Below are 22,569 nucleotides of genomic sequence, written 5' to 3' on the forward strand. Positions count from 1 at the left end.
TATTTGTAGGAGTTTCCCTTTCAGGCGCAAAATCTATGGGAGGAGAATATTTAAATCAATCGTGTAAGGTGATTTTCAAAGGTTTGCGCTTGTAAATGTTTAGTTCACCCAAAAATGAAAATTAGCCCATTATTTACTCACCGTCAAGTCATCCTAGGTGTATATGACATTCTTCTTTCAGACGGATAAAAGTTGTTATATTAAAAAAGTCCTGGCTAATCCAAGATTTATAATGGCAGGGATTGTTGTTCTGTTTTAGAAGTCCATAAAAATGCATCTGTCCGTCAAATAACGTGCTCCACACAGCTCCGGGAGGTTAATAAATAATATAATTTATAATATCATTAATAAATTACATTAATTTAAATAATTTATAAATAATAAAAAAAAACAATATTTAAAACTTTATTATGTAAAGTGTCGGCCGATCGCCTTCCGTGTTCAGTTTAACCTTTAAAAAGTGTTGAAAGTGCCTCTGCAGTTCAAAGACTTACACTACCAGTTACTCTCGTCTATACACTAGAGCTTAGATTGGGCTCAAAAAAAATCAAGGCTGACCCTAACCGAGCCCGTGCACGTTGTGTCCGAGCCCGGCCCGACCCGGCCCGGCCCGGCCCAACACATTAACTGTAATTATGAGCCCAAGCCCAATTTAAACCCGACCATTTTTAATACGTGGGCATTCTGACGAGAACCAGCCTGTAATGAGCCGAGTGCAGCGAAGCGGACCGGTGTGACCCATGTTAAAACTAACATTGATTATCATAATATTATTTTTTACATTTCATATGATTATGATAAGTGCAAAGATTCGAGTGAGTCAGAAATTATTTTGGTGGTTCTATTTTGTTTAATATTAAGTTTTGTTTTGTATAAAGAATTATTTCATTTTGTATAAAATTGTAAATTCATTTTAATAAAGGTTTATTTGGCCAATTGCCTGGATTTAATAAATAAAAAGCAAATAGCAGTCTATAATCGTGACATGACATCTTGAGCGTGAGTTGCTCATGAACTGGAGCGCGTCTCATAAATAAACTGAAACTCAGCAGGCTACTTGCCTCACAGACATGAGAAATATGCATAGAGAAAGCTTGACATGTCTACTTTTAAATGAAACGATTCGAAACGAAAAGATTTAGTTAAAAGGGTGGTTCTGTGTTATGTTTCTAGGCTTGGTTGTGTTTATGGGGTGCAGTATAACATGTCTTATACTGCACCCTGTCTTATACTGTCTTATACTTGACATCAAGTCTTGATGTCAAGACTTGTACATGTTTTTTCATTATAGATATAGCTGTATGAAATCATAAACAGTCATATGTATCGATATCGTTTTGGTAGTTTTATAGTAATAAAAATAATTTCATTCAGTTAGAGAACAGACGCTACAATTAAAAACTGAACTAAGCACAGACCAGCGGCAGGAGTCGGATTTCATTATCAGTGAGAGAAGCTGACAATAGCGGACGATTCAGTTTCAAAGCTAAATGTAAAAGCGCCCATTTAAGCAAGCTTGCCACTGTAATGTTCTGTTTTAATTTTTCTCATTAAGAACATTAATAATATTAAAATTAAACACACCATTCAATCCATTTGCTTACAAATTGGTTCTCATTCTAAAGTGAATGTATAATACGTGAGGGAATTCATAACAGTGCTCATTATGAATGCAGCCTCCATGCTTTGTGAAAGATAAAGATCAAAAAACAAAAAACTTGCAAAAATTATATACAATCCGCCTAATCCTGGCCAAATCACAGAGATGCCAATTCGCACGGGACTACTATTATCACAGGGCCCTCGGTGTTCGGCGAAATATGTTAGGTAATTTGCGGGGGAATTTTTACTTAACAAATTATAGACAAGGCCAATTCGCATTGGGATTAAGATCACAGACATTCTCTGCAATTATTACAAATCACCAGAGTTCCCCATTGAATACTAATCCTGTGCAAATATATATTATTTCTGATTATGGCATAGCTTTCTGCCCACCCAATTAGACTAAAAAAGGAATGATGTCTCAAACTCAAACGCTTGATAAAGGGCCCGGCCCGACCCGGCCCAAGGATAGTGTCAGAAAATCTCAGCCCGAGCCCGAGACTGAGCCCGGGTCTAAACCTAAATCTAATCAGGGAATCTAAACCCTAGCGTACGCATCTTGAACTCAAAGAAGGCACTTTCAACACTACTCCACGGACAGCAATCAGCCGGAACTTTAATTCAAATAGTTTTAAATGTGGATATTTTTCTTACACAAACGCAACGATTTGCTTCAGAAGGCCTTTATAAACTTCCCGGAGCAGTGTGAAGCATGTTATTTGACAGACAGATGTATTTGTATGGACTTCAAAAACAGAACAACAATCTCTGCCATTGTAAAGCTTGGATTAAACAGGACTTTTTTAATATAACTCAACATTTATTCGTCTGAAAGAAGAATGTCATATATAGTAAATATAGTAAATCATGGGATAATTTTCATGGGATAAAAATTCATTCATCCCTTTAAATTTACTGATGTTTGCATCATTATTTACCACCCAAAAAAGCATTTCTTAAAACAGATGCTAACAGGTAGGTCATAATGGAAATCATCCGGCTTCATCTGTGTTCATTAATTTGCGTGTCATCAGTAGATCACGCACAGAACTGTCCACTCCCATCCCATAATGGAATTGCGCACTCACGGTAATTTGCCCTGTTTAGTATAGCTGGCCCTAAAAGTCTATCATACACAAAGTGAATCATAATATCAGTAGTTGAACAAACATATATCTTCCATAGGCACCGGAGACAAATCAGTACACAACAGCAGTGAAGATGGAAAGCAGAATGGGACTGTAAAGATGAAGACTTTACCCCATACAGCTCACACTGAGGTGTGTGTAGATGTAGTATAGGTGGTTGCTGACACTGTGATACATCACTTCCTGAACATGTTCTGTATTTCTTTTTTTTTTTTTGCCTCTGATAAAGCTGACCTTCAGTAGCTCATCTCCTCTGCTGTCTTCATTTTCTTCTCAGAAAGATGCAAACTCCAGGTAAAAGAGTCTGTGCATCCAAATATCCTCATTTCAAAAATTGATGTCACATCAACATCACATAATGTTGTTTTCACACAGGTCCATCAGTTTGGAGGACTTTAAAGGCAGCTCATCACAAAAGGTTTGACCAAAGAATGAATTTGAATTATTTACAGTTTAGGTGTTGACAAGGATTTAGTTATTTGTGTGTGTTAGTGTGTGTGTGTGTGTGTGTGTGTGTGTGTGTGTGTGTGTGTGTGTGTGTGTGTGTGTGTGTGTGTGTGTGTGTGTGCGTGTGCGTGTGCATGTGCGTGTGCGTGCATGTGCGTGTGCGTGTGCGTGTGGTTTGCAACAGTGCTTATACAAATCTTAAAATTTTGTTGACATTCCAAAATCCGTTACAATGATTCATCATATATTTTTTTAGGCCGTGAATGGGAAACTGGTTGAGCCTGTTCTATCAGAGGAGGTATAGACTTAATCTGTCATCATTATATATTAAATAAGACAGTATAAAAAATATAGCCATGTTGTCACTGGCAGTGGTATAATTCTGAATTCATATGTGGCTTCTGAAGACTGATTATAATGATTAAACATGATTAACATTATAATGATTAAAAATGTCTGCAGCAGCCAGTATTAACCTTTTCTTCACTTCTTACTCATTTTTATAGATTCAACCTACTGATAAAAGACATCAGACACTCCCAGCAGTGTTGAGTCACCCAGAGAATAAAGACTGTGAGACGAGTGACACACCAGACCAAAGGACTCCGGAGAACACAAATGAAGACATCAACCTTAGTATGAGACCCTTTCAAAGTACCTTGTCATGTTTTGAAGTAACTGCTAATGCTTTTATGCCAAGGGGGATTTATCATGTAATAACTTGACAGTTTTTATTAGAGAACAGTTAAGCTTGCATATTGACTATCAAAATAAAGTCTGGACCTTATTGGAGCTTGTTCTTGCCAAGAACTGACCTTGAAAAGTCCATATGACTGACATGTAAAGTTATCAACCAGTTTATTAACATTTTACACAACGTATCAGAGCAGTTATAGACATACACTGACCTTAATAATTACAACTGAATCCATGAACCTGTTGCTATTTATATTTTATTGTAACCAGGTTCTCAATTCCCAGCTAGATTTTTTTTGTGTATGTGTGTGTTTGGTCATGTCTTGATGCCCATTTTAGGTATAGCTCCCCACTTGTTTCTGGTAAAGTACTTTGTATGTGACTCAAATGTACTGTATATTTCAAGTCTCTCCTCCACCCCTATTCTGGAGTAAAACCACTTCTACCATCCCTAAAACCCGGTGCCTTTGATGGGCTGTAATGAAAGGGTCTCTACCAGAGGCCAGATCAACTATCATATGGGCCCCACCTGTTCAGGACCCACCCTGTGACTGAAGCTTGATTGAAGGCAGGCAAATCACTGCCAGATGCCCAAACATGCTTTGACATGCACGGAGACTGGAAACTGGCCTGTCTAAACCTGCCCTGTTAGTTTCTCCTGCTCCATTAGCACAGCTGCTTTCATTTTAAATATAAATATCTAACAATAAGCTAATAGTGCTGAAGACCAAAAAACTTCAACAGAGTGTTCTTTGTTGTTGTAAAAATGTAATTGCATGTAAACTTACACAAAACCATGGCTAAAACTAAAACACTGTAATGACGGTAATTCCACAAAAGAGAGAGATCGCTCCATCTATTCTTACACCATTTCCCCCTTTCACTCACTTAGCCCTATTTGGACGGTAATTGTTTCTCGTGTAGACATCCGTGAAAATACATTTACCTGGCTCCTTAGTGATAAAATTCATGCATCGGGTGGCGATTTATTCACACGGTGGACTAGTTACCTGGTAACGCGTTACTCACGTGGTCAGTCGAATGATTGTCTGCTTTAAATAAAATGTCAGCTTGAAATATAAATTCATAGAATAAATAAAGAATAAATTCATATTTAATTTAATAATTGGAAATTATTAATTATTTAATTATTTAAATATTCTCTTGAAAAAAATAGGAAGATAGGAAATCATTTTTAAAAAGTGGAAATAAGTGGAAATTAGTTAATACAGCCTCTTATTTACATGAGGTTAACATAATGCAGCTAATGTAATGTATATAACGTTAATTACTGCCGTAACAATAGCCCATGTCAAATGTTTGTTTTTCTTCTCTTTCTCTTTTGAGAGGTAATAAAAGATTATTCTTGTAAATACTTTTCAGCAATTAAGTAATAAAAGTGCAGGCTAGATCTTTAAAATGCATCCAAATTACAGCGAAGCGCAACAATACAGGGCTCAGTGACCACAGTGGTCAAAGAGGTTGTAAACAGTGAAGCAATCTATTATGAAAACGCAGAGATGTGGATTCAGACAGCAATTAAATTGCCACATGTTGATGGTGTTTAACAAAAAACAGTAGGTAAATCGGCCAGGGAAATTTTACACGGGTGGTGGGAGTAAAACACTGACATTCTGAATGTATGCCAGAAAAGTCATAGACTAGCCCCTGTAAATAATGAAAAAAAAAATGGTTATGGGCCACACCTGTGGAAAAATTATGACAGTAATATCCGGGGTTTAGGGTTAACCCTAACTATTCTTAACTGACATGAAGGAAAAATCGAACAGAGATTATGTCAGTTATAAATAAAACTGAGGTAGGGTTACTTAGTTCCTCCCTCTAGAAAAGTAGTCCTACCTCAAAACAAGTGTCAGACACAGACGAGGACATAGAGGGATTAGTGCAAGGGCAAGGATTATTATTCAGAGGTTTCAGACACAGGTGATACTCAAAGGGATGGTGACACTTAGACGAAGGATGGTGATGGTGAAGATGATGAAGGTGAAGACGAAGAGGACGATGATGAAGATAGGTGAAGATAGGTGAAGGCTTCTAGGCAGGACAGGTAATCAGTGACGGGATCGGCGTCGATGGTAGGAGGAGGAGGTACGGCACCATCACCAGGATCTGTGGGTGAAGAAGGGAAAGGTTCAGTGAAGGGCTTGAGTAGGGATACATGAAATGATGGTGATATTTTATAGGTGGGTGGAAGGTGAAGGCGGTAGGTGACTTCGTTCAGCTGCCTGTCTACCGAGAATGGTCCGATGTATCGGGGACTCAGCTATCGGCAAGTCCGCCGGACACGAATGTCTCTCGTTGATAGCCAGACCTTCTGGCCTGGCTGGTACCACGGCGTGGGTCCGCGTTTGGCGTCATCATGGTACTAATGTCTCCGGACTGCCTACTGGAGTTGCGGAATCAGTAATCCACCGCTGGGACCTCCGAGCACTCACCCGTCCAGGGGAAGAGCTGTGGTTGGTAGCCGTGGACACATTGGAACGAGGTAAGCTCTGTGTTGGACTGTTGGAGCGAATTCTGGGCATATTCGGCCCAGGGCAGATACAGGCTCCATCTCTCCTGATTCTGGCAGTATAGCCTCAGGAATCTCCTGATCTCCTGGATCTTCCGTTTAGTCTGGCCATTGGTCTGAGGATGGTAACATGACGAGAGGCTGACGGATACCCCTAGGAGACGGAAGAAGGCGGTCCACACTCTAGAGATGAATTGGGGTCCTCGGTCGGAAACAATGTCTTCCGGAAGCCCAAAATGTCAGAAGACTTGGGTGAAGAGTGCCTCCAGCGGTTTCCAACGCTGTAGGTAAGCCTTTGAAGGGGATGAGTTTTCAGGATTTTGAAAATCGGTCGACAACGACTAGGATACATGTTAAACCGTGGGATAATGGCAGGTCGGTCATGAAGTTGATCCCCAGATGGGTTCAGGGTCGCTCGGGGACCAGATGAGGGACCAGCTTGCCCTCAGGGAGTTTCCTAGGGGTGTTGGCAATGGCACAGACTGAACATCCCTTGACGAATTGGGAGATGTTCCGAGGCATGGCGGACCACCAGTAACGGTGGCGAAGGAGCGAGAGGGTCCTTCTCCTGCCTGGGTGTCCAGAGCCCGGTGAAGAATGAGCTAAGTCCAGAAGGGGCAGGTGATGGTGAGATGGGATGTAGAGGTGCTCTTCTGGACCTCCCGGGTGAGCAGGCTGTTGGGCGTTCTCCTGTTGGAACTGCTCGTGGAGCGCCCACTGGATCGGGCTGACAACCATGGCTGGAGGAGGATGGTCTCAAGGTGCTCTGGCTCTGGGTTGGCTTGGTGAAGACGAGAAAGGGCATCTGCCCAGTTGTTCTGGTTCCCTGAGCGGTACATCACCTTGAAATTGAATCTGGTGAAGAAGAGGTGATGACTTGGGACAAATGGGTGTTCTGCTCCCTCCAGCCAGTGTCTCCATTCCTCCAGGGCGAGCTTGATCGCCAGGAGCTCCTGGTTCCCGATGTCGTAGTTCTGCTCCGCCGGGGACAGCTTCTTGGGGAAGAAGGCACATGGATGGAGTCGTAACGGTGTCCCCTTCTGCTGAGACAGAACCGCTCTGACCCCGGTCGATGAGGCGTCCACTTCGACGATAAACGGAAGATGAGGATTGGGGTGGACCAGGATCGGAGCAGACTGGAAGGCGTTCTTCAACTGGTGGAAGGCCTCCGTGGCCGATGGAGTCCAGGACAGAGACTTGGGCCGGTTCTGGAGCAGAGAGGTGAGTGAGGAGCTGAGCAGGCTGTAATTCTTTATGAAGTGGCAGTGGAAGTTGGCGAATTCCAGGAAGCGCTGCAGCTCTTTGATGGTAGTAGGCTAAGGCCAATGGGTGATGGTGTCCACCTTCCTCCTGTCCATCTTGACTCCGTGGTTGTCTATGATGTACCCAAGAAACTGGACAGTGGAGACGTGGAACTTGCACTTCTAGAGCTTGAGATAAAGGTGATGGTCTCGTAGCTTTTGCAGGACTTGACGGACATGCTCCTTATGCTCCCTCAGGTCAGTAGAATAGATGAGGATATCATCGGTATAGACGATGACAAACTTGTTTAAGAATTCACTAAATACCTCATTCATGTAATTTTGGAAGACGGAGGGTGAGTTGGACAGCCCATACGGCATCACCCGATATTCATAGTGACCTGAGGGAGTGATGAAGGCTGTCTTCCACTCGTCTCCCTTGCAAATGAGGTTATAGGCTCTTCTGAGATCAAGCATGGGTAAGATGGTTGCCCCACGGAGCTGTTCTAGCGTGGATGGAACCAGAGGAAGAGGATAACTGAACTTGACAGTCTGAGAATTAAGGTGATGGTAGTCGATACACGGCCGCAAGCCTCCGTCCTTCTTGACCGGTGGTGCAGTTGTTGATACGCTAGCAGGGGCAGCGGTGGAGGAAGTGTCATTAACCAGTGAGGACCGTACAGCGTGAACCAGCGTGTTGAAGTGGTCTGCAGTGCGGTCCCCGCCTGTGTCCGAAAAGCTCTGCATTTGGTCTGGTCTTCTGTTAGACACAGACGAGGACACAGAGGGATTAGTGCAAGTGCAAGGTTTATTATTCAGAGGTTTCAGACACAGGTGATACTTAAAGGGATGGTGACACTCAGACGAAGGATGATGATGGTGAAGACGATGGTGCAGACGAAGAGGACGATGTTGAAGACGAAGATAGGTGAAGGCTTCTAGGCAGGACAGGTGTAGTGGACACCAGAATTCCAGGGCCCAGTTTATGGCCGGGCCCCTCTTTGCCCATAACAGTGGACAAAGGTTTGCTCCATTTTGATTGGATCTTGTTGGACTAGCACAAACAAGATGTCCAACCCATCAGATAAAGATGCTTGGACAACATCCAGACACCTCTTTGAGGGCAAGAAGAAGACCTCTAGTACCAAGCCCAGGAAGGACAGGACTTCTCATTGGTCCACATGCAGTTTCTGCCCTTCACCCATCTAGAGACGGATCCCTAATGTCCTGATTTGTGACAACCATAAACATTCCTCAGGACCTCAGCAGTAGTGGGTGAAACAAAGAAAGACCAAAACTGATCCATCCAAATCCATTCACAACTATGTTTGGAAACCTTAAGACTGATGTAAACTACACACATCCATCTCATACTTATTCAGATAAATAAGTATTCTCAGTGACAGCTATTTGTAATGCAACATCTTCCACAAATTCAGCTGTTAATGAAAAAATGAATGAACACATGACAGTTCAATCTTTTTCCATCATGTTTGGTGTCTATTTGTTTAGTATATTGCCAAGGGTATTCTGATGGTGGTTTGGAAAGTGAGAAATGCATTGATGAACTTTAAAGACACTTTAAAGACTTCTAACTGTGTACAGTATGCAAATGAGTTCCACAGGGGAAAGAAGTGTGGGCCACACTGTGTGCCCTTTCTGATGCCAGCAGCCAATAGCAACACTGAAATGGAGAAGCGCCAAATTGCAATCTCCTCCTATTCGGAAAAGGATAAAGGTACCCTTTCAATAGACACTCCTGGTTCCTGAGTCTCCACATCCGAGAGACAAACAGTTCACCAAGTTCTGAGTCTGTCTGCCGAGGATTAGACTGTGACAGAGCAACCAGGTTCTGAGTCTCCTCCACGCGAGAGACAAACAGTTCACCAAGTTCTGAGTCTGTTCAGATTTCAGCTCCTTTCTTCACTGCACTGTCTCCCAGCAAAACCATTGGAAGAAGTCATCACCATCGGACTGCTTACTCAACCACGTGGAACGTAAATATCACTTAACCAAACCTCTTTCTAGAGACCTTGGCATTGTTGTATATTATCAGTATATGATTTTCTAATTTACATTAGAGGTAATATAACTGATGCTAGTTAATAACAAATAATCTTTTGTTTATTTGTTTGATACATAATAAGGTTCTTCACCTTAATTTCAGAGAAACAACAGTTTATCTTTCCATAAGATAACGTAACTCTTCTATAGCCACACTTAACTTACTCACATGTATTTTATGCATTTTACGCACTTTATTCCTTTATCATTCATTGTATTCATTTAGTAGTTGTGTTAATTGTTCTGTTTATCTTTTGTTAATAAAATCTATTTTATTACAATTGTGTCTTCCTTGTGCTGATAAGGCAGAAAAGGCTCTACAAGTTAGAAATCTCACCAATCTTTCAGATAAATAAGCTGACCAACTCTTCCCCCTTTACATTCATTATAAAGGACTGGGCAGCCTCCTGTGCGGAGTGTTCTCATACAGCCAAGGTAAAAGGCCTTGACTAGTGTCCCAAACTAACAGGGGGGAAGGTGGTCATCTGATGTACTCATAATCACACCTTAAATGACGTGTGATCCAAAATTCACAACGTCAGCGGTGACGTGAGTACCAATCACTACCTTACTTAGTGTCCTTGGGTGGACAAAAGTAAAAATCACTACACAGGTATTCAGTGACGGGATCGGTGCGAGACCAGACAATGGGAGTGAAGGTGAGCCGGGTTGATATAGTGGTGAATGGTGATGATGCCCAGGTGTTCAGAATGATGGTGATGGGGAACGAGTGGGCGTGGCAGTGACTGCCGATTGTGAGGGCGTGACAACAAGTGTACAGCTTGAATAAATTAAATTGAAATTAAATTTAAAAAAACTAAAAAAAGCTTTGCATTTCTTTTTTTCTGCTGAATAATTTGCCACTGTGCTACTGATCCACTGTACTTTCATTGTAAATCTATTTATGTGAATCTTTTTATTTTTTTATTTGATTCAAACTGTGGGACAAGTCAAAATAATATGTGCCAAACAACATCTGGATCCAAGTGCAGATACAAAACAATACAAAGCAACTAAAAAATTAAGAACCTAATACAAAGAAAATCCGAATATAAATAAGTATATGGATGTTTATCTCATGTTGACTCCTCTTGATAAATCCTTAATAGCACCAAGACAGCATTCTGTTGCTGCCTTATTGCAATTGCCACTCAGGTATAGTTTTATTTATTTATATATGTTTCATTTATTAATTATTTATTTAACTGTGTTCCCTACAGGGATTACAGAGAAAATGAAGGACACAAATGCTACTGATCCTTCTTCAGTGTGTTCTGGTGCTGACTCTGGCCAGCGGTCTCCTGTGTTACAGGAAAACTTCAAAAATACCAGCATTCGCAAACTTTTTGGAAAGTAAGTTGATTATAACAAGGAGAAATTGTAAAAACGCAACAATTACCCCCACCTTCTCTGTGTAAGCTAAAAATTAACAAGATTCTGAGATCATGCATGCATCGGAGAATGTGTGTGGTAACACTTTTAATATTAACTATTAACTATTTGCTTATTAGCATATTACTAGGATATTTGCTGTTTTTTGTACTTTTGAAGCACATATTAATTGTTTATTCTGCATGACCTTATTCTACACCGCTTTATCCTAACTATTAATAAGCAGTAAATTAGGAGGTTATTGAGGCAAAAGTCGTAGTAAATAGTGACTATATGTTCCCCATACTAAAGTGTACCATGTGTGTTTGTATTGAGGATAAAGAGAACAGGTGTTCTGTCAGATGATTTGGGGCCCACTCAGTTCAGGAGAGGAGGGTTTAGGGCTACAGCTGGGCCACGGCTAACACGGACACCTGATTCTGGACACTCATCCCGGTAAAGTTCCCATAATGAAAAGGCAGCTGCAATAGACATTGGAGGGACTTGATCTGCTTTATATAACAGATAAAAAAAACAGTTATTGCTCTGATCATGTTATAATCTTCTCTTAATCAGTTCCCACACACCCTTCGCTAAGTGGACGACAGAGCAGGTGTGTGGTTGGCTGGAAGATTGTGGTTTGGGTCAGTATGTAAGTTTGGCCCGTCAGTGGGTGGATAGTGGACAAACCCTCCTCTCTGCCACCCCACAGGAGCTTGAGAAGGTTTATTATTTTGTATAATTTTTGTATATTTATTTGTATAATTTCATATTGTGGTTATTTAGCTGTTGAGATATATGTAGGCCTGCCACTATGGATTATATTAGTAACAGTAATTTGCAGATGATTTTGCTTGGACATTTTTTGCAAGCAAGTGACAAAATCAAATCTTAAATGTCCCCATAATAAAGTTGATGCAACATGATGTAAAATGACCAACCACAGTTTGTTTCTTAAAGGGTTAGTTCACCCAAAAATGAAATCGATGTCATTAATGACTCACTCTAATGTTGTTCCACACCCATAAGACCTCCGTTCATCTTCAGAACACAGTTTAAGATACTTTATATTTTAGTCCCAGAGCATATGCAGTCTATGCACACTGTACTGTCCATGTCCAGAAAGCTAATACAAACATCATCAAAGTAGTCCATATGTGACATCAGTTGGTTGATTAGAATCTCTTGAAGCATCGAAAATGCATTTTGGTCCAAAATTTACAAAAACTATGATTTTATTCAGCAGCAGTCTTCTCTTCCTCGTTTGTTTTCAAAACTCAAATAAAGATTCAAACGGCCATGAATAAGTGAATCAATTCTGAAATGCTGAAATCACATGACATTGGCATCATTGATCGATTCACTGATTCATGGCCGTTTGAATCTTTATTTGAGGTTTGAAAACAAACGCGGTAGAGAAGACTGATGCTGAATAAAATCGTAGTTTTTGTTATTTTTGGACCAATCCCAATAAATTATATTATCAACCCTTAAGATAGACATGTGTACAAGTCTCACTAAAGAGTTCTGATGACTGGTGTGCTCTGTTTTAAACAGGAGATTTGTATTAAACATCCTCTGCACAGAAAGAAGCTGCAACTCGCTCTGAGAGCTTTAAGTAACAAGACGATGGAGAAATCTTCAGAACTGGATCACATCTGGGTTACACGTATGTACTAATATTAAAAAATTAGCTAGATTTGGACAAATACTTTAAGAACATTAAAATGATTAATAAATGGTGAATGCCATTTTAAAATAAAGCAATATGTCCCAAGGCATTGCGGTTTGATTTTAAAACTGTTAAGGGGTGTTGTTAGGCATGACACAGCACAGAGCTTCGAACATGGCTCAGCTAATCATAATTAAGGGCTGTAACTATCCTTTTTATAATGCAATTTAAAAGCTGCAAATTATTTTCTTTCTTTTTTTACATTTAAATGCATTACTTTTACGTTTGTTCTCAGTTTGATTTGGACTTTGATTTGTTTGTTTTTTTTCAGTTTTACACTGAGATTTTGTATCTTTTTTATAAGAAATGTGGATTTGAGTTTTTTTTTCATCGAAACTACTTTCTTTTGCTAAAAGCGATTCGGTTAACGTGTTTTCTGCATGCCAGTTCAAGTGCAGACTTTCACCTCCTAATTTTGTAGGTTGGCTTGATGACATTGGTTTACCACAGTACAAAGATCAGTTCTACGAAAGCAAGGTTGATGGTCGCATGTTGCAGTATCTAACAGTGGTAAGACCAAACGTTCCCTCTATCCTTCCATCAAAAATGCCATGGAAGAGTACACATATTTTACATGAAACTGATGTTCTTTTTTTCAGAACGATCTCTTATTCCTAAAAGTCACCAGTCAACTCCATCATCTGAGCATTAAATGTGCCATCCATGTCCTCCATGTCAACAAGTTTAACTCAAACTGCTTGAGACGCAGGCCAGGGGATGAGGTAAGACGAATCACAGAAACATGCATAAAAATGCATGCACGCATGGATAGTCAAAGCTTCTGTTAACTCTTTGTGCTGTAACACTGAAAGACTGTTTTGTTTTTGTTTTTCTACAGAATAAGACATCTCCCTCTGAGGTGGTGCAGTGGTCCAACCATCGAGTGATGGAGTGGTTGAGGTCAGTGGATTTGGCCGAATATGCTCCAAACCTAAGAGGCAGCGGCGTTCATGGAGGCCTAATTGTAAGTTATCGTTCACTGGTCACTTGTGTAATTTCTGAAATGCAATTTCTGTCATTAATTACTCCCTAATGTTGTTCCAAACACGTAACACCTTCATATTTTGACCTTCCTATAGACAGCAACACCATAACAAATTTCAAGGCCCAGAAAAGTAGTAAAAATATTTTTAAAATAGTCCTTGTGACTACAGTGGTTCAACCTTAATGTTATGAAGTAATGAGAATACTTTTTGCGTGCAACCCCCCCCCCCCCCCCCCCCAAAAAACAAAACAAAAAAAAAAACAACTTTATTCATTAATTTCTTATTTTCCCTGTCACTGTTCACATAGTAAACACAGTGCAGAGCTTCCGAGTTCTACGTCAGAACGCCAGCTCATTATTGGCCGACGCTGAGCACCACATTAGCACCATGACGCATGCATGTGGTGGTGACGCAGAAGCTACCCAGTAATGAGCTGGCATAACAATCTTACGGGTTTGGAACAACTTGAGGGTGAGTAGCTAATTAATGACAGAAATTTCCTTTTTGGACAAATCTCATTATACATGGCCCCATTAATTATTTCCTTTACACGGATTAGTCGTCCTGGTACCTGGTAAAAACAGCCCCAAAGCATGATGTGTCTAACCCCATGCTTCACAGTAGGTATGGTGCAACTCAGCATTTGTTCTCCTCCAAACACAACAAGTTTCATTGGTTTCATCTGACCATATGAGCAATCCTCTTCTGGATCATCCAAATGCTCTCTAGCAAACTTCAGACGGGCCTGGGCATGTACTGGCTTAAGAAGGGGGACATGTCTGGAACTGCAGGATTTGAGTCCCTAGTGGCGTAGTGTGTGTTACTGATGGTAGCCTTTGTTACTTTGGTCCCAGCTCTCTAAAGGTCATTAACTAAGTCCCCCCGTGTGGTTCTGGTATTTTTTCTCAATGTTCTTACGATCATTTTGACCCTACAGGGTGAGATCTTGCGTGGAGCCCAAGATCGAGCGAGATTATCAATGGTCTTGTATTAGGGGTTGCACTGACTAGTCGACTAATCGACTAGTCGACCTTAATGCTCTGCCATGTCGCTTTAAGCTTGACGTCGACTAGTTGCTGGCCTGTAGAGGGCACAACAGGATAAACAATTTCCTGACACGCAGGCTCTGTTTTGAACAGTTAAAAATGACAAATAAATGCATACTCCGAGAGCTCTCCAAAAGACACGATTGATTATACCATCTGGATGCTCAAAATTGATTGGGGAATGCACGCTTATTGTACACGTAAGTTAATCATCGCACTAAACTAATGCATGCTGCATTGCAACACACACACACACACATAGCTGATCGCACATCACCCGGAGATCGTGCGCGCCTCACAAAACCCTTCAGTAGCGCAGAAATGTATCAACACTTTTCTGTGATCTATCAGTAAAATAGCTTAGAAACTGAAAAGTTCTAGCATATATTTCTTGATAACTAAAACTCACAGCTTCACTATTAGTAGAGAGACGCTGCCAGGTAAAATTAATTCACACGCAATTACTCACTAATGCATTCATCTTTATTGTGCTAATTTATTATTACTCAATCTTTATTGTGCTATCTGTATCTTATTCAGAAAGAGAAGAAATCTGTGAGATAACGACTATAAGACAAAAGAACTGATACAAAAGCTGTTATGTAGGATTAATAACCTTATGGGCATTGCTGTGTCATATGCCATAGCTGTGCACAAGAAGACCCGAGTTCTAGTCTCAGCCGGTCTCAGCTCGAGGCTCAAGGTGCAGATCCACTTGTCCGTGCAACACTTCTGTCGTGCCGTGCTCCACTTTATTCCTATGGGTGACGTCAAGCAACTTTAACGCGCTCGCATAGCTTTCCGGTAAGGCAGTGCTGCATTTAAACAAATTTGTAGGCACAAATGACGGGAAACGTCACAACATCACGCTTCAGTCGTGTCGCAAAAGTGGATCTCCATGGTCAGGCTTATTTATTCATTAATGACGTCATCAGCGACTAGTCGACGACGACTCGACTTTCATCACATAAATGTCAACTTTAAAAAAAAAATTGTTTCTGTTGACCTTTGAAAGCTCTTTTGTCTTGGCCATAGTGGAGTTTGGAGTCTGAATGTTTGAGGTTGTGGACAGGGGTATTTTATACTAATATTTAGTTAAAACAGGTGCCATTAATACATGTAACGACAGAGGAGTCTCTTAAAGAAGAAGTTACAGGTCTGTGAGAGCCAGAAATATTGTTTTTTGTCGGTGACCAAATACTTATTTTCCAACATAATTGGAAACTAAATTCTTTAAAAATCATGTGATTTTCTGGATTTTCTTTCACTACTATGTATTATATCTTTCATAGTTGAAGTGTGCCTATGATGAAAATCAGGACTCTCTCATCTTTTTAAGTGGGATAACTTGCACAATTGTTGGCTTACTAAATACTTTTTTGCCCCACTGTAAGTATGATAGTTCAAATCTAAACTCCTGGGCACAAAAATGTCTGAACACTAAGCTTATACATGTCTTAAACACACATTATTGGTCAGGTAATTAGCTACATTTTAGCAAATGCACTCCTTAAAAGCCATTGTTGTTTAGAAAATTAGCTCAAAAGGGAAATATGTATAATTAATTCTAACAAATTATAATTAAATATAGATATATGGATTCATTTGAGAATAGTAGCAGAATTAATATGAATGACAGCATAACAAACAGACAGCATAATCAGTTATCAATTCTAGGAAATAAATTATCTTCCTGGCCAAAGAAAGAATAACCTTTTCCTACTGTATAAAGTACTAGCAGGGTAATATAATGTAGCTAGATTAAGATGTTTAAGTAACATTGATTTTGTGAGCGGCAAACAATAATGGGTATGCTACACACAAAACTAAACTAAAGAAAAGATTGGCAAGAGAAAGGCAGAAGTACAATCAGTTAACCACAACCTACGAGACACATCAAAGAATCAGGTTCACCTTAAAAGGGGCACAATGCACTGACTTGGGTTGCTGAAAAAAGTCCAGATGCAATAGAGTCCAGGGTTTTTCCTGATGTTTTCATTAAGAGTGTGCTGAAGCGTTTGTTGGGGTTTTTCTGGATGCTCCACATTGATTCCCACAAAGTTAACTTGAAGATAGTTGCCAGAAGGAGGAAATGTGGTGTCTCTAGTCTCCGGCTAGTGCATTTAAAGAGAGGTCGCTTGCGACTTCTTGGGCCGGGCAAGTGATCAAGTTTGAACAAAGAGAAGGGGGGAAGGTTTTTGTGGTGCTTAGAGCATTTCTGTCTCAAAACATTTTTGAAAGAATATGGGAAGTTTAATTCAGAATGGTTCAGCAGAGTTGTGTGGAGTTCCATGGTGATGCTCCAGAGTGGTGTCTTCAAAAATCTGGTTAGAAATATAACATTAAATGCACTTCCACCACAGTGAAGCATGGAGGAAGGGGTTTAATTGTGTATGGAGCCTTTTTAGCTGCTGGTATTGGTGAGCTACTTCCCAGTAAAAAAAGTAATGTAATGCGTTGGAGTACAGGAGAATATTGCAGAATGGTTCAAATAGTCATCCACGGAGAGGGTCTGAAGAGGGTCATCACGCATCGCTGAAGGGTCTGCGCCACCATAGCGACTCGGGCAGTTCAGGAGTCCAGGGCAGCACAGACCTTTCAGGGACAGCCTCGATATTTTGTAAGTTTCTTTATCTACAGTATCAGTGCAATTCATGCTAATTTCCTACCTAGTAATTTGTTATTAAAATGGTTAAAACTATTGAAAAGAACACTAAATATTTTGCCATTTTTGTTTTGGCCTTTTTTTCCTGCCAGGAAAGTATTCTAGCCAAGAATTGGTCCCTTTCATTGGAAATCTGCCCAGCTATCTGAAAAATCTGCATTCAGTAATCACAACCAAATGGAAAATTCATAGGCATTCACTGGTCAAAAATGAAAGAACACTTTTAGTATTCAACAAATTAATAAGTAGCAGTGGGTGGTAACAGACAAGAAATGTACGGTTGTACACCATCATGCTGATAACATTCTTTAAGGCCCGGGTATACTTCATTTTCTGCATTCCACTCATTTCCGCTCCATTCTTTCATAGTATACTCTTTTGGCTTAGTGGATTTTGTTTTTAAGCGCTCAAGTCACTCGCACATGCACTGTTGTATGTGCACTGTGGACTCCTTATAATGAAAATTCACACAGATGGTGCACTGATGTGGATGGCTGACGTATACTTAAGTCATTCAGTCTTTACCACAGTATGGAAATCAGGTGATGAAAATCAGCCATTGACCATGCAGGTAACAAGGGGTGCAAGGCCAAGACTAAAGGCTGACAGAAGAAGAAATATTACACCCAACCCCGACAACAAAACTAAACCAAGACTAGACCAAACTGTCAGGATCCAGACATTATGCCCTTTACACTCGAGACACAGATATGAGAGAGCACAGCCCAGAGAACAATCCCAAAGTCATAGAGTAACACAAACACATGAGTGTCACTGGTATTAGGGACAGGTTTTAGTTAGAACTTGACCTCCTTATCATGGCATGTCTCTGCACTCGTTCCGCTGCTGCAGACCTCGCTTTACCACGCCCCCCTCAACACGGACAACTTCAAATAAAGTTTAACCGTAATATGTTTGTAACAATGTTCGTGAATGGATAAGGAAGAAGACAAGGGGTCGACTGACTGGTGTTTATTGTCTCTTTAACTCAGGTTATAAACAGGGTGCACATCGCACCAAAACAAACAAACTTCACTTCTCAGTGTCCTCAGCGCAGGGCTGGACTGGTAATCTGGCATACCGGGCATTTGCCTGGTGGGCCGACGCACTTTGGGGCCGGTATAGTGTTAAAAAAAAAAAAAAAAAAAAAAAATTCAGTGTTTTACTGAATACAATTCAGTATATTTTTTTTTTGTACCACTGACAACATGCAGCGACAGTGGCCCATTGGTTTGTCTTCTGAATTGACAAGCCGAAGCGAGAGAGACCTCCCCTCCATATTAGGCGCTTTTTTCTATTTATTTATTTATTATTTAAGTACATGGAACTGCAAAAGGCGAATATCCGCACAGCGCAGCCGCTGCGTTTAAATACTGCTCTATGAACGGCACTTTGACTTACTTTGTTTTATACAATCGTGTGATATGGAAACATTACAGTTCTGTGGTGAATCAGCTGAAAACAGCAGCGAGCATGTAGGCCTATTCTTGACGAGGTAAAGTGGAAAACGGCAATACACACAAACGTTTCACTTCAGCAGAACCACAACTTACTCTTCAGCTTTAACAGCGAAGAAATATGGTGTTTTGGAAGAAACATTTATTAAAAATGTTGCTATATTACATGAATTAATATTGCAGAATATAAAGCACTTTTATAGAGGCTGTTTTCGTATTTTCTACAGGTGTTTACATTTTTTTCACTTACAAATATAATAGTTTATTATATATGTTTTGGAAACCATATGGCCATATAATGAGGAGCAAGGTTTTTTACCCTGTGACTAAAATGATCTTACATTTAAATAAAACTGGCCTACAGTTAAACTATAGTCTATAAAACAGCTTTAAGTCTAGATCCCATGAATTAAGGACAAAGCTTTTTTTTTTCCTCTTTTAAGTTTTTTAATTGATTTAATTAAATTTAATAGCCTCATGAATAGATATTTATTATATAATATATATATATATTACTTAAATGATGTGTTAACTCTTGAAAAATATGATTGTCAACCCAAAAATGTGATCATTTACTCACCCTAATGTCATTCCAAACCTAAATTAATTTATTTCTGTGTAGCATAAAATAAAATAATTTGAGTTTGTTTTTTTTTGTTCATACAATATTCAAAAGGTAGCCTAACCAAAATGGCTTGGTTGCCAACATTCTTCAAAACATCTTATTTTGTATTTCACAGAAGTCATACAGGTTTGAAATGACACGAGAGTGAGTAAATGATGACAGCATTTAAAAGCAGTAAATTTACTTTACTGCATCCTAGCTCAAAATCAGTAGTGCTTTACTGCCAAGGGCATTTCTGTGACGAAAAAAAAAAAAAAAAAAAGCAATATTAAGTTTATCTGCATTTGCAGCAAATTCGATAATATCTATCATTATTTGTCCTTGTCCTAGTTTTATTTATATACGCAAATATAAGGCCCCAACCCCAGCAAAAACATTCACGGGGACCTCATGGGCCGGATGTGCTGGGTATGCCAGAGCCGAATTTTAGCCCCAGTCCAGCCCTGCTCAGCGGTTTCACTAAGCAATTCCTCTCTGCACATCTCTTTTCCTGTTTGAGTCCGAGCGTGTGTGTGCGTGTGTCCAGCTCCTCTCTCTCTAGTCCTCATTTCCTGGGTGGTTTACATCCTCTCTCCATGCCAATCACTGAAACAAGACACAGGTGTTCCTCATTTGGCCTTGATTCACTTACATGCCGCTCGTCCTTACTCTCTCTCCCGTCACAGACTTTGCTAAACCACGCCCCCCTCGCCACAATGTTATACATAATATTTAGTCTATTTTTACTTGCACTTTATTGTAACATTACAATTTATTTTTCTTTTGTGGAACACAAAGGAAAACATTTTAAACAGTATTGGACCCTAGTAACTATCATTTCAAAATATATTATTTTGTATTCCACAGAAGAAAGAAAGTTTTATAGGTTTGGAATTATATGAGGGTGAGTAAATGATATTCGTGGGATGTTCCTTTTTGGGTAAAATATCCCTTTAAGTTAAGGTTTTTAAGTTTAAGGTATTTTTTGCTTATCAGATCCTAGAGCCTCGCTTTCACTCTGAGACCTTGGCCATGCTACTCAACATCCCTCCTCAAAAGACCCTCCTCAGACGCCACCTCACAACCAACTTCAGCACGCTAGTGGGGCTCCAGGCCCAACAGGAGAAACGAGAGTTTGCCAACGCCAGTGGGCACTCACCCCTTACCATCACGGCCAAAGTCAGGGTACGGTATTACAAATGCAATAAAATAAACCCCTATTCGCACAGGATTAGTATTAATAATAATAATAATAATAATAATAATAATAATAATAATATATTTTATGTATAATGCACTTTTCATTCCGAAGTATCTCAAAGTGCAAAAAAAAAAAAAAAAAAAAAGAATAACAAGTAAAAATATAGAATACTACAAACAATCAACCAACACAGAAAACTGAACACAGAAAACAGAGCCGATGGTGAACAGAAACAGAGCCGATGGTGAACAGAAACAGAGCCGATGGTGAACAGAAACAGAGCCGATGGTGAACAGAAACATAGCTGATGGTGAACAGAAACAGAGCTGATGGTGAACAGAAACAGAGCTGATGGTGAACAGAAACAGAGCTGATGGTGAACAGAAACAGAGCCGATGGTGAACAGAAACAGAGCTGATGGTGACCAGAAAAAAGAGCTGATGGTGAACAGAAAACAGAGCCGATGGTGAATAGAAACAGAGCTGATGGTGATCAGAAAACAGAGCTGATGGTGAACAGAAACAGAGCTGATGGTGAACAGAAAACAGAGCTGATGGTGAACAGAAACAGAGCTGATGGTGAACAGAAAACAGAGCTGATGGTGATCAAAAAAAAAGAGCTGATGGTGAACAGAAAACAGAGCTGATGGTGAACAGAAAACAGAGCTGATGGTGAACAGAAAACAGAGCTGATGGTGAACAGAAAACAGAGCTGATGGTGAACAGAAAACAGAGCTGATGGTGAACAGAAAACAGAGCTGATTGTGGAAGTCTCTGTAAGCTCCGCAGCACACTGTGGTCCACTCTATGTTTTACATTTCTCCCAGCGGCAGTGTCCTGATGATGTCGTCGTGGCATGACAGCTGAAGACCAGATGATGGGTCTTCATGACGATTGAGACGATGGGGATCGCCGCAGCAACCATGCAGGAGGCAGATAAAGTTTTCCGGGCACTTCTGTGGACACACCGGGGTCGACGCAGAAGTCCAAGCCGCTCCACGGTCGCAGTGCAAGACGGAACAGCGACGCAGCCGAGAAGCGGAACATCCCAACATCATGCCGGACACTGATGACGCTGGCCCGGTGCAAACTTCAGCCACCATGCAGCTCAAGCCCGTTGGAGACCACCAGTGAGCAGCCGACATCCAGAAGAGAGAGCAGCCGCAGCGAGCAACATGAAATGTCTTTCAAACCAGAACCAACCTCAGCAATTCAAACATAAACATCAGAGAAGCGGTGGAAAACGGCAAAACAACCAACAACGTCCTCTGAGTGGCTGCCAGCAATCAGCAACAGTCCCAATTGTAGCTCTGACTGTTAGACTTGTCACAAACATACTAAAATAAAATAAAATCTAAATCTAATAGTACAGTAACATGGTTTGTGGGTGGAGAAGCGGCGAACAGACAACGCTAGCGTCCTCTCCCCCAAGTTGCCTCTAGTATTCTATGGGGACCTCTGGTGATTTGTAATGTGCTGAGAATGTCTGTGATCTTAATCCCGTGCGAATCGGCCATTTCTGTAATGTCTAAAATAAAAGATCCCCCGCAAATAACCTACCATATTTCGCCGAACACCAAGGTACAGTGATAATAGTAGTCCCGTGCGAATCGGCATCTCTGTGATTTGGCCAGGATTAGGCGGATCGTATACAATTTTTGCAAGGTTTTTGTTTCCTGTGCGCATTTCTATCTTTATCTTTCACAAAGAATGGAGGATGCCTCATAATGAGCACTGTCATGAATTTCCACACGGATTATACTTTCACTTTAGA

At 40.5% G+C, this 22,569-nt stretch overlaps 1 protein-coding gene across 3 annotated transcripts in view; it reads left to right on the top strand.

Moving 5' to 3' along the window:
* ppfibp2a (PPFIA binding protein 2a) overlaps positions 1 to 22,569 on the top strand; it is a 48,776-nt gene that overhangs the window by 24,645 nt on the left and 1,562 nt on the right. For all 3 annotated transcript variants that reach the window (XM_067419275.1, XM_067419276.1, XM_067419277.1), the window contains 13 exons: positions 2,791 to 2,885; positions 2,983 to 3,047; positions 3,129 to 3,171; positions 3,457 to 3,498; positions 3,707 to 3,836; positions 10,955 to 11,087; positions 11,442 to 11,561; positions 11,682 to 11,829; positions 12,663 to 12,774; positions 13,259 to 13,347; positions 13,437 to 13,559; positions 13,676 to 13,801; positions 20,592 to 20,780. In XM_067419275.1, the coding sequence (XP_067275376.1) occupies positions 2,791 to 2,885; positions 2,983 to 3,047; positions 3,129 to 3,171; positions 3,457 to 3,498; positions 3,707 to 3,836; positions 10,955 to 11,087; positions 11,442 to 11,561; positions 11,682 to 11,829; positions 12,663 to 12,774; positions 13,259 to 13,347; positions 13,437 to 13,559; positions 13,676 to 13,801; positions 20,592 to 20,780 (1,415 nt within the window). The remainder of the gene's footprint in view (positions 1 to 2,790; positions 2,886 to 2,982; positions 3,048 to 3,128; positions 3,172 to 3,456; positions 3,499 to 3,706; positions 3,837 to 10,954; positions 11,088 to 11,441; positions 11,562 to 11,681; positions 11,830 to 12,662; positions 12,775 to 13,258; positions 13,348 to 13,436; positions 13,560 to 13,675; positions 13,802 to 20,591; positions 20,781 to 22,569) is intronic.

Source organism: Pseudorasbora parva, chromosome 16, assembly GCF_024679245.1.
Source record: "Pseudorasbora parva isolate DD20220531a chromosome 16, ASM2467924v1, whole genome shotgun sequence".
NCBI lineage: Eukaryota > Metazoa > Chordata > Actinopteri > Cypriniformes > Gobionidae > Pseudorasbora > Pseudorasbora parva.